Consider the following 15,757-nt stretch of genomic DNA (forward strand, 5'->3'; position numbering starts at 1 on the left):
CATCTTGACTGGAACATGACACAGATTGGAGATATTCAGTGTGAGGGAACCGTTTTTGAACCGTTGTCAAGCGGTCCTGAATTTCTAGCCGCACCCTTCACTGGGAGCATGAGTCTTTGTGTTGGTGTGTGAGAATGGGTGTGGAGATGTTTCAGTATGAAGAAATAAGATATAATTATCAGGTGTGGCATTGAGTGGACTGTGACCAGCAGCTTAAAGCCGATAAATGTAATATGACACAATGAAGTATGTTCTACAGGTTTATATTACTCAGCCTCATTGAGGCAAAAGTGGATTTGTCACAAAAATGTCACTTCACCAACAGATTTCCACTGGAAACCGCGTGTAGGTACAACGCCACGCCTGCGTGTCAGTGGTATGATGGAGCACAGTCGCGTTTAAGTGTGAAATTCTGCTCCACTTTGGCAAAGTCACAGAGAGTTGTGATGTGACAGTGTGAGCAGAAAATAACTTAAATAAATAAAGATTTTTTTCATTTAGCGTTTATAATATGCACTGGTGGCCATTTCTTTACAGTGTACACTGTTTTCATCAGTGTTTAACATGGTTATCATCTTGTTCTGGCCTGTTAGCTTTTTAATATTTGCTAATAAGGACAATATAAAGCGGAGTCTGATGGGAATCGCTTTGATTTTGAACTGCACAAATTGAAATTGTGACTTGATGATAACTCTAGATAAACATGTTTCAACAAAGTTCACGTAGACTGAACGGCAGCATCTGATTGCATAGTCAACTGTCCACAGGTTGAGATAAATCAATGCTGAACTACACGTCAAACACAAGGTGGCGCTACAGATAAACAACTGGGGATCACCACAGTCAGTAGGATTCGTTCCCTGGGGACTATGAATGTCCGTGCACAGTGTCAATAATACATTTAATAGCTGAGATATTACAGTGTGAAAATGCAGAGCCACGCTGCTAAGATGACTGAAAAGCAAATGCATGTTCACTCCAAGAAAGAAATCCAATTACAGGAAACAATGATTTTATTTAAACACAAAAATACACTGTCTGGCAAACATGCGCCAGATCAGACTTATATTTCATGTAACAAATGACATAAATAGAAAATAAAATAAATATTAAATAAAAATGGACAGTTGAATTAAGACGCGATGTAAACAATTGAGGAGAATGCATAATGTGATACAGAGACTAACTACAAAAAGTTAAGAACGTGATTCTTTGCCCTGAGTAGAATAGTTATTTCTAATTTAAAATATAGTCTCAGTGATCACATAATGTGTAGATAAGATAAAAAGAGTGCCTGGAAAAAACAGCCCTCAACCACAAAGAGCCTTAAATATTTCAGTCACTCAGTAAATGCAAAGCAGAGCTCTCTCACGTGGTCTCACATTTTCACTTACTTTTATAATAGTTTCATTTACTACATTTCAGAAGTTGTTTATGTTCAACATATAAAACATTTGTACATAAATTATTCCTCTGTTATAAAGTACATAAGTGTTTTCAATCTCAGTCCTTTCTGAGTGGCGTGGAAGATCCTTTTCAGTCAGGCAACACTGTGAACACCACATAAGAACAAAAATCCTGCAGTGTAGCTCAGTTTCACCCCTCCACTTCAGTCCTCCTCGTCCATAAGTGAAATGGCACGGTCGGTCAGTGCGCTTTGATTTGGAGGAATGCTTAGATCACACTGCAAACACGCTGAGAGAGCTGGTCTCGTCTTTCAGGCCCAGGATGCTGTAAGCTATCCTCTTCATGTGACCGGGTAACCGCACTCCAATATTCCTGATGTCTCTGATAGAAACAAGATAAACGACACAGTTTTGAGTGTGCTGAAAACAAAATGGACTTGTGTTTTGCATAACAAAATCTTGAAGTAGCTTCTAAAGCAAGTATCTGCGTTCAGAACGTGGGTAAAATAATTCAATAAAAGAAATTAAACTGTTCAAAATGTTGGATAAACAAGGTGATTGACATTCAGTCTAACCGCTAATAGCACAAATGACTAAACAGACCTTCGCAATTAACTTTGTTTAAATAACAACTAGTTCCAAAAGCAAACTTCAATTGTGTATTTGTAACATGACGGGTGGATTGGGTGGTGCATCAGACAAAAAAAAGATTGGGAAGCACTGCTGTAGAAGTTAGGGCAGAAAAGAATGAGAGGAATGACGCTTAGAGGCGGAGTGGGGTATTCCTGCATCACAAACGCGATAACAAATGTTCAAGCTGACAGCTCAATATATTCTCTGTGTTACTACAAAATGTGGCTCGATGCCAGATCAGTGCGGCACGGCAGGGCTGCACCTGTGCCATGTGTGCACTTACTCATGTCTCAAGGCGAGCACCTGCTCCATGGTCGTGATCCCTGCACGAGCGAAGCTCTCGTTGTACTGACTCATTTTGATGGACTCCAGCCACTCGGGCACCGACCTGAACATGGTGCCGTCACAGCCACTGGTGCTGGGCAGGCGGATGGACACACTGTAACACGCAACATGTACTTAGTTTCCAGAGTGCATTTTATGATGTACGTATGAACAAGAGAGAACCAGTTTTAGTTTTAGTTTGGCAGTTTGAGAAGTGTAAAAACAACAATTTGTCATTTTATGGACGGTTACCAGCAGAGAGTTTTGAAATCACTGCTCCTTGAATCTCGCCAATTGTCTTTTTTTTTGTTTGCACAGATTGAACAAATATAAAAACGTGTCAATACAAGTATTTTCACAAGAATCTGTACACTGAACTGTACATGAGTATTTCTTAGTTTAAATTACTAGTGAATGCAGGTGGGACATACTATTGTTCTTTCTATATTAATTGGCGACCATTTCTTTTCACATGTTTGACTTTGTTACCAAAATATACATTTTACAAAAATGAACTGTTCTTACCGTGGGTCAAAGTCAGCTATGGCTTTCAGAGACTCTGGGCTTTTAAGCAGTTTGTCCAAAATGTTGACAATGTCTGAGAAACGAGGTCGTTTGGAGCGGTCGTTCTGCCAACACTGGAGCATGAGCTGGTAGATAGCAGATGGGCAGTCCATCGGTGCAGGAAGCCTGAAGGCCTCATTGATCGCCTTCATGACCTGAGGAAGAGAACACAGCAGAGTTAAGAAAGTGCATAGATTTAACAGTTCTGGCGTTAGAAACAGGGAGCCATTCAAAAAAAAAGCACTGTGTTCATATGTTGACATTAACAGTAAATTTAAAGAGGATGGGAGGTAGAAACTATGCTGCAGGCAACTTTCTATCACCACCTCCCCATCACAGACTCAGTGATATATTACATTAAAGTTGGACCTACACAAGCCAAAACAATCCCCCATTTAGCTATAAGATCTGGAAAGTGGCTGTGACAGATTAAACATACCTCATGGTTGCTCATGTCCCAGTAGGGCCGTTCTCCAAAGGCCATGACTTCCCACATGACGATGCCAAAGCTCCACACGTCGCTGGCTGAGGTGAATTTCCTGTATGCAATGGCCTCGGGGGCAGTCCAGCGGATCGGGATTTTACCTCCCTGATAAGAGAAACATTAACAAATCATATATTTAATGATTAGAGGGAGTGGAAACACAAAGTGCTGAAAGACGTTTGACTAGGTGCTTAAGAATAAACTATTAACAGTGTGATAGTGGTTACTAGCTAAAAATATGCATTGTCCTAGTTGGGGTTTGAAATGTAGCTGTGAGACTCACTCTGGTTGTGTAGGTGCCCTCAGCATCGTCCTCCAATACACGTGACAGGCCAAAATCAGACACCTTACACTCGAAGTTGCTGTTCACCAGAACATTTCTTGCTGCCAGATCACGGTGGACATAATTCATGTCTGAGAGGTATTTCATGCCTGCAGCTATTCCATGAAGCATTCCCAACAGCTGATAGGAAGGAATCTCTCCATCTCGATCCTAAAGAAAACAAAAATTAGAATAGTTTAATAAAAAACAATCTCTCCTCTAATGACTGTTTTAAAATCATACAGTACAGATATAAAGAAATAGAAATATATTGTTATAGTTTGTAGCGTCACACTGAGAAATGTGACTTTGCAAGGAACAAGTATTTACCTTTAGATATGTGTCGAGAGCACCATTCTCCATGTATTCAGTCACTATCATAGCATGCTTGACTAGAAAGAAAAAAAAATCATGTTTAGAGAAACGATACATACAAACACCTGATTCTGCAATTTATGAATTGACTTGTGTTTAAAGCTCTAACTCACATTTGGTGACAACTCCCTCTAGACGTATGATATTCGGGTGTGAAAACTGCCCCATGATGCTGGCCTCGCTCAGGAAGTCTTGCCTCTGTTTTTCCGAGTAGCCCAGCTTCAGTGTCTTGATAGCTACGGCCACCTCCCCTCGCCCAGGAATCTTCATCACTCCGCGAAACACTTCACCAAATTCCCCTGATGAACAGCAGGAGGAAATGTCAGAAACTGTGCGCCGAGATTTCACCAAATGGAAGGTAGATGATTTAAAAACACTCACCTACACCAATGACTTTGTGTTTGCTAATAGCACTTGGGTCAATTTCTGTGACAAACTTTTGGATGGCAATGTTAGGGTCTTCATACATGTGTGGATCAATGTAAGTCTTGAGGGGTTTGAGCTGATCTAAGGAGGAAAACAAAGACCATGACGTCAGGCTAAATACTAATTGAATGCATAGTTTGATCACTGAATAATGCTGAACTGTTATTGAATGTACTGTTTCAATACCTGTTGAAAAGTAGGGATCTTCTGGTCCTCCTCTGCCACGGGAACTCAGTCTCCTGAGAGGAAAACAAGACTAATCACTATAAGACTAAACAGAATACAGACTGGCTTTTTAGTAATTGCAGGTCAGTCTCAGCTGAAAAAGACCAAGGCTCCATTTTATAACAACACTGGCTATTACTCATAACCCCACCATGCACTGTCATAACAGAGTGCCCTTCATTTACTTGAGCTTGTGGCACATAATCATGCAGTCTGCAGGTCTGTAGATAATATTTATCTGTGTGATACAGCCATTAAATGTGGATACAAAGAGTGTTGTAACCAACCGTTTACGCAGCAGCAGAACGGCCACCACAACAAGCAGAATAACCGCGACGCCAATTACAGCTCCCATCACCATGGTGGAGTTGTTCTGGATCTGAGACTCAGCTGCGCAAAATTACAGAAAGAGATGCATCAAGCATGTGAAATAAAAATGTAGACCACAGACATTTGAGAAAGAGTTTGGTCTGTAGATTCTAAAGTTGCAGGTACCTATTGGTGAAGTGTGAAACTCATGCTCCACACTGTAGCTCCCAGGGTTGCCTTCGGGACTTAGTGCCTGGACCCTGAATATATAAGTGGTGTCTGGGGTGAGATCATTAATCTGAACTGAGCTTTTCTCCAAAATCAGGACTGTGTAGGTGGTCACATCTCGCTCGCCATCATCGTCCTGTAAAAACAAAGTTCAAATGATTATTAAAAGATAATTTTTGCCTAAGCACTTGGGAGTCTAGGGACTAGGGAGGAAAAGGACAAAAGAGCACACAGCACTCTATCTTACTTTTCTGCGGTACATAAGCTCATAGCGATGATTGATGCGGGCTGGAGGTCTGCGAGACAGAGTCCAGGACAGAGACAGACTGGTGGGGCTGCGATCATCCAGATGGATCAACGTCACCTTTGGGGGATCTAACGGTCGGTCAGAGACAGAAAGCAAAATAATGGTTAGTGACTAATCATAGTCTTTGCAAAGGGACACTTGGAAATGAAAGCCTTTGGGACTCAGTTGGTCAGACTGAATTCCTCTTGGTCTAGTAAGTCCTTTCTGTACAGCATATTTACACTTTAACACTATTTCAGAGAAAAGTGTCTAAACAATTGTGTCACTCCTTTAATAGTCATGGAGACACTGGAACTTCTTTAACGTGTGAGAAAACACACTTAACATAATCACCTTCCTACTTCACAAGCTTCCTAATTTCATGAAAACAGCTCATAAACATGGCTTTGAACTGAAGATTTTAGAAGCCTGCTACATAAAAAGGACACATTACTATTACAGCTGTAAAAGAAGATGTGCTTGCATGCTTTATCTGTGTTGACAGTGCTTCTGACGCAGCTCCACTCCTCCCATACAGATAAGATAAGATTTCTATTGGCGAACTTTAGTTTGTTCAATGAATTGACCTCAAACATACTGTAACTATGTTGGCCAACAAACATTCTGTGTCTGTAATTGAGTTTTCGGCAAACTAAATTAAAAGATATTTGTTCATGCATATTGGGCGCTGTATGTCTATTTCTGTGTTTTGTTGCCTTTATCAAATGTACAAGTTCAGTTTGTAACACAGGGAACGTCACTCTTCAGTCAGCTAGCTGAGTTTTAGTTAGATGCAAGTAAGGAAGTAATGGCAATGTCAACAAAACGTTACGATTCCGAGGTTAAATCGAAGTTCACCTGTGTAGTCCAGAGAGGTGGTGATGGTTGCAGTAGATGGTTCTGTGCCAAACTGGGACACACCACTGTGAGCTTCCACGGTGAACGTGTAGTTGAGATGTGAATCCAGGTCATTAACAATGACTGTGGTTTCCTGCAGGTCTGCAGAACCTGGCTCGAAACGGATCTTTTCACCACAAGCGATGCATGAGGGTCCATCGCAGTGCTCGCACAACACACTGTAGGTGAGGTCCCTGCGCCCCCCAGTCACCAGCGGTGGGCTCCAGGACAGCTGCAGCCTGCCTTCTGCTGACAGGGTGGTGGAGGTCAGGTCACGAGGGGCACTTGGTGGAGCTTGGGGAGGAAGTGGATGACAAAGTTAGCTTGGTCATCCAAACTGGCTCTAATGAATATGAATGTTTTTACAGGAAGATGACAGTGAGTGGGACTGTTACCAGAGCAGGGAGATGTAGGAGGGTCTGACGGGGCGTGGAAAAAACCTTCCTCACATTCACATTTGGTGGCACCAGCTGAGGAAGGCTTCGTGTTATCAGGACAAACCTGACATAACTCACTGGATACAGATGGCTTAAAGTAGCCCGGTTTACATGCTGTGTGAGAGAAAGAAGCTGTGTGTTAATTTAAACCTGATATTTAAGACTTACTCCGAAACAGACAAGCACAGGAAGGAATGACTAATCAGAAAGCAAACAATGAAACTGTCGCCGTTGTAAAACCAGCCCTTTCAACCCATCAGGAAGCATTTGTTGTGAGTAACTTATGATCACTCAGTCTTGTATCCGGAGGAATGAAAAGGGATTTCCCTGACTATTTGCCTCTACTTGTCTTTTTTGCCTGAAGGCCTAATCTCAGGTCACACTGCAGGTGTCAACCGGATGACAGGAGAGCTTGAAATCCATCAGGTGATCTGATCGGCCTTTCCCCTGAAAGGTTTCCAGCTCATATTCTCTGGCAGATAATATTTAATGTTTTTGCCAAAGGAAATGATACTTTTGACACTTGTGGAGTGTGAGGTACATTTCAATGCACAGGGCGTGGGAGGTTAAGGAACATGCAGACTGGACAGAAACCAAGTCATAGGACCAGCAAATCAGTTTTCTACTGCCGTTTCCTCCCCGTCTTCCTTCCTTCCACTAACCCCTGACACTAGTCATAAATTACAGCATTCCAGGATGAATGTCTAGTGGACAAGAGACTCAGGAAAGAGGAAATGCTGTTGAAGACAAGTCCGATTTTTAGTGTGTTTATGGAAACAGATGCACAAAGATTCTGGGGTGACAAAGACCTCAGAGCGTAGGACAAATTTTAAAAGAATGGATCTTGTAGAACAGCTCCTGCTACTGCTTTTATTCTGCTGTCATGTGGCCCCGGTGTTGGTGGCCAAGACAAGAGGTTCAGTCAGTCCTGGATTGAAGATGTGGCAGCACTTTGAGTACTGCTCCAGTGCAGGAGAAGGAACAGGTTGAATTTGAGTAGGAGGGAAAGAGATGAATAGATGGATGGATGTAAGGAATGGGGGATGGGGGTAAATGTCTAGAGGACCAACAGAAGTTCTCTCTGGGGAGTTACTTGGCAGCAGTGGGGGTGTAGCTGAGGTCTTTTCGCATAAGAAAAGGGGGTCAGCCCATTTCACCTTGAGCTGGAGCAGCAGGACCTCTGTCACGTACCAAAGAAACTCCAGCCCTATTCATCTATTGTCTCTGAGATTGGACAGAGTGGTGCCATAAATATGTTGTATAAGTCATTATACAGCTCACAAATGGAGGCATGTGTGCAATGCATGAATACAAACATTGTTAATGCAAACTTTGGCAAAGGTGGAGTCTCACAAAAGAATTATATTTAAAAAAAAGTTTAAATATTATCTTGAATACTTTTCAACCTGATCCAGTGCTGCTCATTCATTCAACAAACTTATTTTCTTTTGTGAATTGAAATCATGCTTCTAATTGTCCCACACTCTCTTTGACTACAACACACATGTGAAAAGGACCTATGTTCCGCACCGGTGCATCTGTTAATTGAATCTGTTTTTTGCTCTTTGGGTCGGCCCATTGTTCTAATGAGTGGGAACGTGGATTAGGGAGCTCGTTGTGTGTGTGTTAACAACCGGATGAAAGAGCAAAGGGAGACGGAGCGAGCCATGTCATTGGCTAACAGCTGTCCTGTTGCTCTACTAATCCTCTTGACCAAATTACACTCCACACCTAACTAAGCACCCACAGAACTAACCACCCTCATGCACCAACTGTCGACTCTCTCCCCACCCTCTGACTCCGACCAAGGACAACCTGCTTATTTGTGTCAGTCAGCATTCCTCCTCATCTCACTTACTTCCTTTTCCCACAACAGTTGGGCTCGTCAGTGGAATCCATATGCTAGACATGAGCCTCAAACAAAGTTGGCTGGAAAATGCTGCAACATTGTGTCTTACTGATGTAATAAAATTAGTTTCCTGCATCCTAATGATCAGGTCATCCTCCAGACTTTGAAATCACAGTTTTTCCAGTCAAATATTTCCTGTCTTCTTCCTCAACAGCTGCCTCATTCAACAAACAACATCCGTTTCAGGTGGTCGGCTTGGAGTCCACCAGTGCTGAGGAAACTCAAAGTCTTAAACAATCCGTTGCCTTTACTTCCTCACTTATTCTGCCTTTATTATTACAACCTGAGTACAGGATCTACTTTTTAAAGCACAGTACGTGCCTATTTAAATGTATGTAGCTAATTTTTTTTAATTAAATTTGTTTTCAGTTTGATTATTATTTCATGTAAAAAATGCCCAAACAATTGTGAAAATGCATTGTTTTGTCCAACCAACAGTCAAAAACCAAATATATCCAGTTTAGAGTGATATTATTTAGGCTGGCGAGCATGGCCTGGTTATTTTTAGGAACAGACTACAGGAAGAGACCAAACTTTGCCAGTCAAGGTGCCATGAGGAGTCTAAACCTCAGCCTGACTCAGTCTAACCTCTGAAGGCGTGTCAGCCTCTTCCCTGTAATCTGTGGCTCCTGCAACCTTGGCAACTGACGCAAAACAAATGCTTGTGAGGAGAGGACACACCACTCAGGTAGTTATTCTGACACATTTCACACGGCCCTTCCTTTAGTCAGTGCGGTAAGTGACGTGATGGTAAAAGAATTCCTTTCAGAAATCCCCGCAGCATACAGTGCCCTTCCTCCCTCCTTCCTCTTCTCTCAGTACCCTCTCTCCTCCCACGTTTCCTCCAGAAAGTTCAACACACCACACCCCAGTATGCCAAAAGACAGGGCAGCTTCTGCACAAACCATACGAATACCGCAGCTTGTTCTTTACTGTACACGGCTACATTTTTTTAATTGACATCATGCCCAAATTCACCTACTGAATTCTAGGCAGTCATGCTCATCACTTCAGAATTCAACATTCTGAATCATGTCTTATCTTTAGCACACATGCAGACATCTTTGAGAATCCTTCAGTCTATTTTCCATCTTAGCCACAGCTTCTTGTACTGTATGTTACCACTTCCCATTCATAAAGTCATTGCCCCACCCAGCCCCATTCCTGAGTCCTGACAGAAAGACAGTGGAAAGAACGTGCCATTGGGCAACAGGTAAAGAAACGAGGATTAATGAAGGTCTGTTGAAATTTCCTTTGTGATTTTTATCTGTATTATATGGAGCAATCTGTGGTTGCCTCAAAACCAAAACAAAACAAACATGTTTGGACACCTTCTGTGTTTCTCTCTTTTACCTAAGCCCAGTACTGCTCTACCTGACCTACAGTATTTCATGAAAGATATGAAGTGGCTTTTGCAGCAAAACAAACAAGATACAATTAACATTCCTGTGCACTCATTCCTCACACCTCGCCAAAGTGGTGGTTCGAGGCGTTTCATTTACTACAGCTGACACTGCAGCACAAACACATCTCAGTTGAGTGCGTGGAATATTTCTGGCAGTGCTTACCTTGGCAGGACTCCCCAGTGGTTTCGTAGCCAGCAAGACACTGGCACTGGCCCACAGGAACCACCCATTCACCCTCAGCTGTGCAGTAGATTCGTGGGGTAGCCTGACTGATGGCATTCTCCACACAGGCTCCCTCCACCTCCCTGAGAGCATCTGCCACCGTCTCCGGGAAGGCTGCCAAGCTCTGCACTGTGGATGGGCACGTCTTGTAGTAAACTCTGACCGAGAGTATTGCCACACAAGCACCCATGTCCTGGAAAGCCAGGTAGAAGCCTTTTCTGGACAGAGGCCCAACAGTCCTTGTTTCTGTGTTGACCTTCAGCACACGGCCGTGTGTGACCTCATCGGGAGCAATGGTGGCCACTTTGCGGAACTGCCCTTTACGAAAGTTGGTTCCCACGTCAGCATCAGCCTCAGAGATGAAGAGGTTGAATGTTTCTTTGCAGGCAACAGAGGCGCCATCAAAAGTGTTGCAGTCTCTCACAACAAAACTGAGCTCCACAGACACCCGGGCGGTCCCTGGGCGCCGCTGAATGAATGTTGTTCGTAACCAGTTATCCTGTTCAGTAGCATCTACACTACAAACACTGTAGGTATAGAAAAGTGAGCCATTCACCACCGTCTGGACTATCTCCCACTGTTGGACACCAAAGAAAAGAGAGAGGAGTGGGATCAGTTTAAAGGGCAAAAGTCACAGTTTCCAAGCTACAATAATTAAAGGAGAAAACACATTTTTTCACAGTATAAGTATAGGGTTCAGGGGCTGTGTTGTTGCCTAGAACCAGTTTTATTAATGAGACCCCTCTCCTTTCATGGTGAGTGAGGAGCTCATAAAGTGCAGAAGTGAGCTGGAGCTTTTTTTTTTTTTTTCTCCACACTTTAAGAATATTGGTCTGGACATGTACAGCGCTCGCAACGTGTGTGGTTTTCCACTAGCACAACAGTGCAAGTGTGTGAGACACACGTAAATCTAGCAAATACTACCAGCCAACATTTATGGCAGTGAAATGAGCTTTATAAGACCAGTGCAAAGGCATGGCAGCAAAACTGGTAGCAATTAAGACTTTTTAAAGAAGGGAAGCAATGACGAGTAGAAAGATTAAAAGCCTTCATTCACCGTTAAAATGTACCACATGTCACGTTAACAGCGCTGGTGTTTCAGGGATTAAACTAGTGCTTACATTTACCTAAACATTACCTGTTGTTGGAATAGAGAAAATAAATGTGGTAAATGCCAAAGTGAAACCATACTTTTCAAAAAGAAAGTTAAACTGGTAAAAGATTAGATCAGCTTTTCATGAATCATAGCAAATCAGCAAGTCTGAGATTTTTATATTTCGTCCACATTAAATACTGGACTTCAGTGATAATTTACAATCACTTTGCAGTTTCTATTGTCTAATCGGGCATTTAGAAAATAAAACATTCAAATGTGTTTCCTTAAGCTAGAATTATATATTGCAAACAATAATCAGTAGTACAAAATTAAATACACTGGATCAGATCAAAGCAATGTTTGACAGACAAGGGGAAATCCTATCCGATAAAACAAGAATCCTTAGATCTTTGAGAACAGTCACACGAGAAACGTAGGCCACACACTGTGGAAGTAGCCATGTCCTGTTGCTTTTTATAGATGGAAAGCCACTGAACTATACATAGAGGGATGGTTCTCCACATATGGACCAGTCTTTCGTTTTCTATCACTTATGTCTTCCCACTGTACGGATCATCTTGCTACTGTAACCTCTAACGTCAGAGAAGATTCACAAGCAAATGAATCCTAAAATTTAGCTTTGAGGTTTAGCGGTGGAATGAAAACAATCTACTGTGATTGTGTAAAATGCACATTGGTACTGTAAATTTAAATGTAGGTTGAACCTTGACATTTTAATGGCATTCATAAGTTCTTTATGAAAGGGTAGAGTTAACGCAAGGCTAGCTGAGCTCTGCCAAACCTCATCGAGCTGCCACTCATTCCTTCTATCCCAGAGAGCTTCTTTGGTGGACTTAATGGGCGGAAAGAGGCCTCTGAAGTGTTGTATTGTTGCTGAGCAGAGTTCAGATGTTAACAAGAACAAATCTTCAGCTGCATTTTATATACCTCCCGTCTTCCACAGAGGAAGTTTAGTCTTGAACCTGAAGTCTTAAAAATGCCAGTTGAGGTATAAATACTCACTCCGTTCTCATATGGCAACGTCAACCACCCCAACTCTGATCCTGAAGCTTTCATGTCCAGCAATACTTCTGCAGAGACGAACAGAAAAAGGTGTGATGCGGTTACAAGGAGAAAAGTGTTACCTAATCCATCACAGAAAATATTGTACATCATTATTATTATATTGTAATGTGTGATACACATTTATCATTTATTTATGAAGAAAGTCACTAAAATGTCTTATTAGTTCCATAGACCTAATTTATTGGCCCTCTTACACAGACAAAGAAGTCAATATTTGGTTGATTAGGCTGTAAATAATCAGAAATAACACTGACTGTACAACCAAGTCCTCTGCCTTGATCTCCTGGGCCAACTTTTTATGGGGGGCACATGCCATGCTTTGACAGTTTAATCAGGCATGTCGGTCTGATTCAGGACTTCATTTACCGTGTCCTCCGAGTCCAGCACACAGGACTAATCACGTCTGAGAAAGGCGTGGGTAGTTCAATTGCCATGACGAGAGAAATACATGAATCGGCACCACATGTGAAATAAAGAGTCGGACATGTCTAGCAGTCTACAGGTGCCCCCTTAGCCCCCAGGTTTACAACATAATGTGGAAAATACTGATGAGGAATTTGTTTTAAAACATTCAAGTGAGGGGGAGAAAGGAAACGTGAACTTCTCTGTTCTGATTATTTTAATTAGACTAAGTTCAAATGTTAAAGGAGCGCATTCAAAGTGACATTGTATCTCTGTCCTAACGCAAGTGTGTGAAGTGAAAACGGAAAAACAAAGTGAAGAAGAACTTTTTCAAACTTTAACCTGACAGTGGAAAACTTTTAAAGCAGGTTATGAAATTCCGACCTCCTGACTCATGAGGTGCGGCTTTAAAGTCCGGCTCGTTTCTCCGGCGGTTCACTTTTTTACACAGCCACTTCAAACAGAGCAGGTTACTTACGTTCTTTCGACTGGAGGCTGACAGACAGTCGGTTGATGAATAAAACCAGGAACACGGTAATCCTCCGGTTCTCCATGTCTCACTCCGGTTCGTGTCCTTCCTCCGACTCCGCTCGACCAGCTGAGTGAGCGCGAGCCCGCAGCCCATTCACAAACAGGTGTCGTCATCGCCCCGCCCCGCGTCCAAATATGGTACCGCCGGGGGGCGGGGCCAGAGCGGCACCTGTTTCATTGAGTGTGAAGAAGGATCCTAATGTAGTGACAGGTAAATAGGTTATTAATGAATGAATGAACAGTACAACATGGAACAAACACGTTGGAAAATTACAAATACGGCAGCACTAACTCACAAATTGTCTATATTATTGCTGATTCCTCCATTTTCAATGTGTAAGAACCAATGTAGTTTTATTACAGTTTTCAAACTTAACTAACAAACTATAAACTGTAACTGTCAAATAAATGTAGTGGAGTAAAAGGGACAATATTTGCCTCTTAAAAATGTAAGTGTAGTAATAAATACAAAGTAAAATAAGAAATTATTTTATTGTTTTGTTCACTTTTTACTTACTTTCCACCACTAATTGCAAGAACAATAATAAAATCCCAAAGTCATTTTTGTTTCTTTACATTTATTTAATTTGAAGTACTTCATCTAAGGAAACTAGCTGCAAGGAGAGGAGGGGACAATACATACAATAAGTTTAATGGAACTCTATTATTAAATACAGCAAATTAAGCAAGTGTGCATACGTAAAACATTACAATTAAACTCAGTTTTTATCATATTTTTAGTTTTCAGTCTGTTACTTTATATTTGTAGCTTTAGAGTCTCTTAAATTAAATTAATTTAATTTAAAGTTATACCAATGCATTGATAAAAACAATGCATTGTGGCTCTGGTGCACTTGTCGTTTAATTTTTCTTTCAGAAACATTTTTGATGCTTTACCATTGCTGGATTTTAAAGCTGCTGTTGTAAATGTGTCAGTATGTGAGTCATTTGGGCATACATCTTTAAAAACGACAGAGTGTTTAAGTTGGACAATCATTTCTGACCATCCTTCAAGTAATTGCCTGGATCCTCCACATCTCGTCCAGGACTTGTCTTTCCCACGACTGGTAAAGGAAGGGTCAAGTGGGGGGGTGGTCTGGTATGAATATATGACTACTAATGAGACGGTGCTCATAAAGAACCTTACAATTTGGGTATGAATATGTGAACACAAAAAAGATCTGACAATAGCATCACCTAGCAACTCTTATCTGGTGGAATCTCAGAGTCAAGTCTTCTCTGTGAAGCGCCTTGTACTTGGACAGGAGAGCCCCAAAGGCTGAGCGCCAAACACAGGCTGCCACCCTGACAAAGAGTCCCCCCAAAAAATCAACTGAAGAGGCAGACATTGTCCAGTCCAACGTTACCATACACGGAGATTAATCATACAACAGGCAGAGTGAAAGCTGTTGGTGGAAACAAAATAGATTAACAAGTTAAGTGTGGGTTGAATTATGACTTTCTGACCTTCAAATGGCACTTGGAGTGCCTACAAACACAAATTGCGACAAACATGATGAAACTGAATCTGACGGGACATTTTCAAGGAAACCAGCACTTTACATGCATGGCACTGAAAGATAAACCTGCATGCATCCTTATATTCTTTTTTATTTGTGTTTTAAAAATATTAGCTGATGAATTTCAGGTTCACTAAGAGAACAGTATCATTTCATTGTTCCTTAAAGCTTCTGCAAATATCCAGTCATCATTCCAATATCAGATCTTTGAAGGAACCAAACTTTAGTTGTGATCTGTTCTCCACTGTCACACAGACTCAACACTACGCTGTGAGATCCAGAAATCCCTCACTTTCAAATTTCACACTTTGTTTGGAGTGTGAACTGCTACTTGAAGGAAACGTCATCTTAAGTGCTCAAGCAGCTCTTTCTCTCCTCTCCTTATTAGTTTTGATACACACTGAGGTACGCTTAGGTGTTATTTTCGAGTGTGTTAATGCTTAGTCTGTGAGAAGTGGTTTCTGTTGTCATCCAGTTCTCGAACGTGTCAAAGGTTAACACCCTCTCTAACACACAAGTATGCAAATGCTTTCATTACAATACAGGATTCTTTTTGTTCACCTAACAGAGCATGCGTCCCGCTGGAGAGTGGACGGCAGCCTCACAGCGCTAAACCCTTGGAGTGCTCAGAAACACCCCCCACTTCGGGTATCGGGCTTCTGAGGGTGA

General features: G+C 41.8%; 1 protein-coding gene across 1 annotated transcript; it reads right to left on the minus strand.

Annotated features, from left to right (window-relative positions):
• Positions 1-1,004: 1,004 nt before the first annotated feature.
• Positions 1,005-13,651, minus strand: epha2a (eph receptor A2 a). The gene is made up of 17 exons (XM_026348822.1): positions 13,516-13,651; positions 12,573-12,640; positions 10,394-11,030; positions 6,875-7,030; positions 6,441-6,773; positions 5,544-5,671; positions 5,255-5,432; positions 5,047-5,149; positions 4,721-4,773; positions 4,490-4,615; positions 4,222-4,407; positions 4,064-4,125; positions 3,695-3,904; positions 3,367-3,516; positions 2,889-3,082; positions 2,323-2,478; positions 1,005-1,788 (listed from the first exon to the last, which is right to left on the minus strand). The coding sequence occupies exons 1-17, from the start codon at positions 13,589-13,591 to the stop codon at positions 1,680-1,682; spliced, it is 2,925 nt and encodes a 974-aa protein (XP_026204607.1). The 5' UTR covers positions 13,592-13,651; the 3' UTR covers positions 1,005-1,679.
• Positions 13,652-15,757: the final 2,106 nt, after the last annotated feature.

Source organism: Anabas testudineus, chromosome 5, assembly GCF_900324465.2.
Source record: "Anabas testudineus chromosome 5, fAnaTes1.2, whole genome shotgun sequence".
Classification (NCBI taxonomy): domain Eukaryota; kingdom Metazoa; phylum Chordata; class Actinopteri; order Anabantiformes; family Anabantidae; genus Anabas; species Anabas testudineus.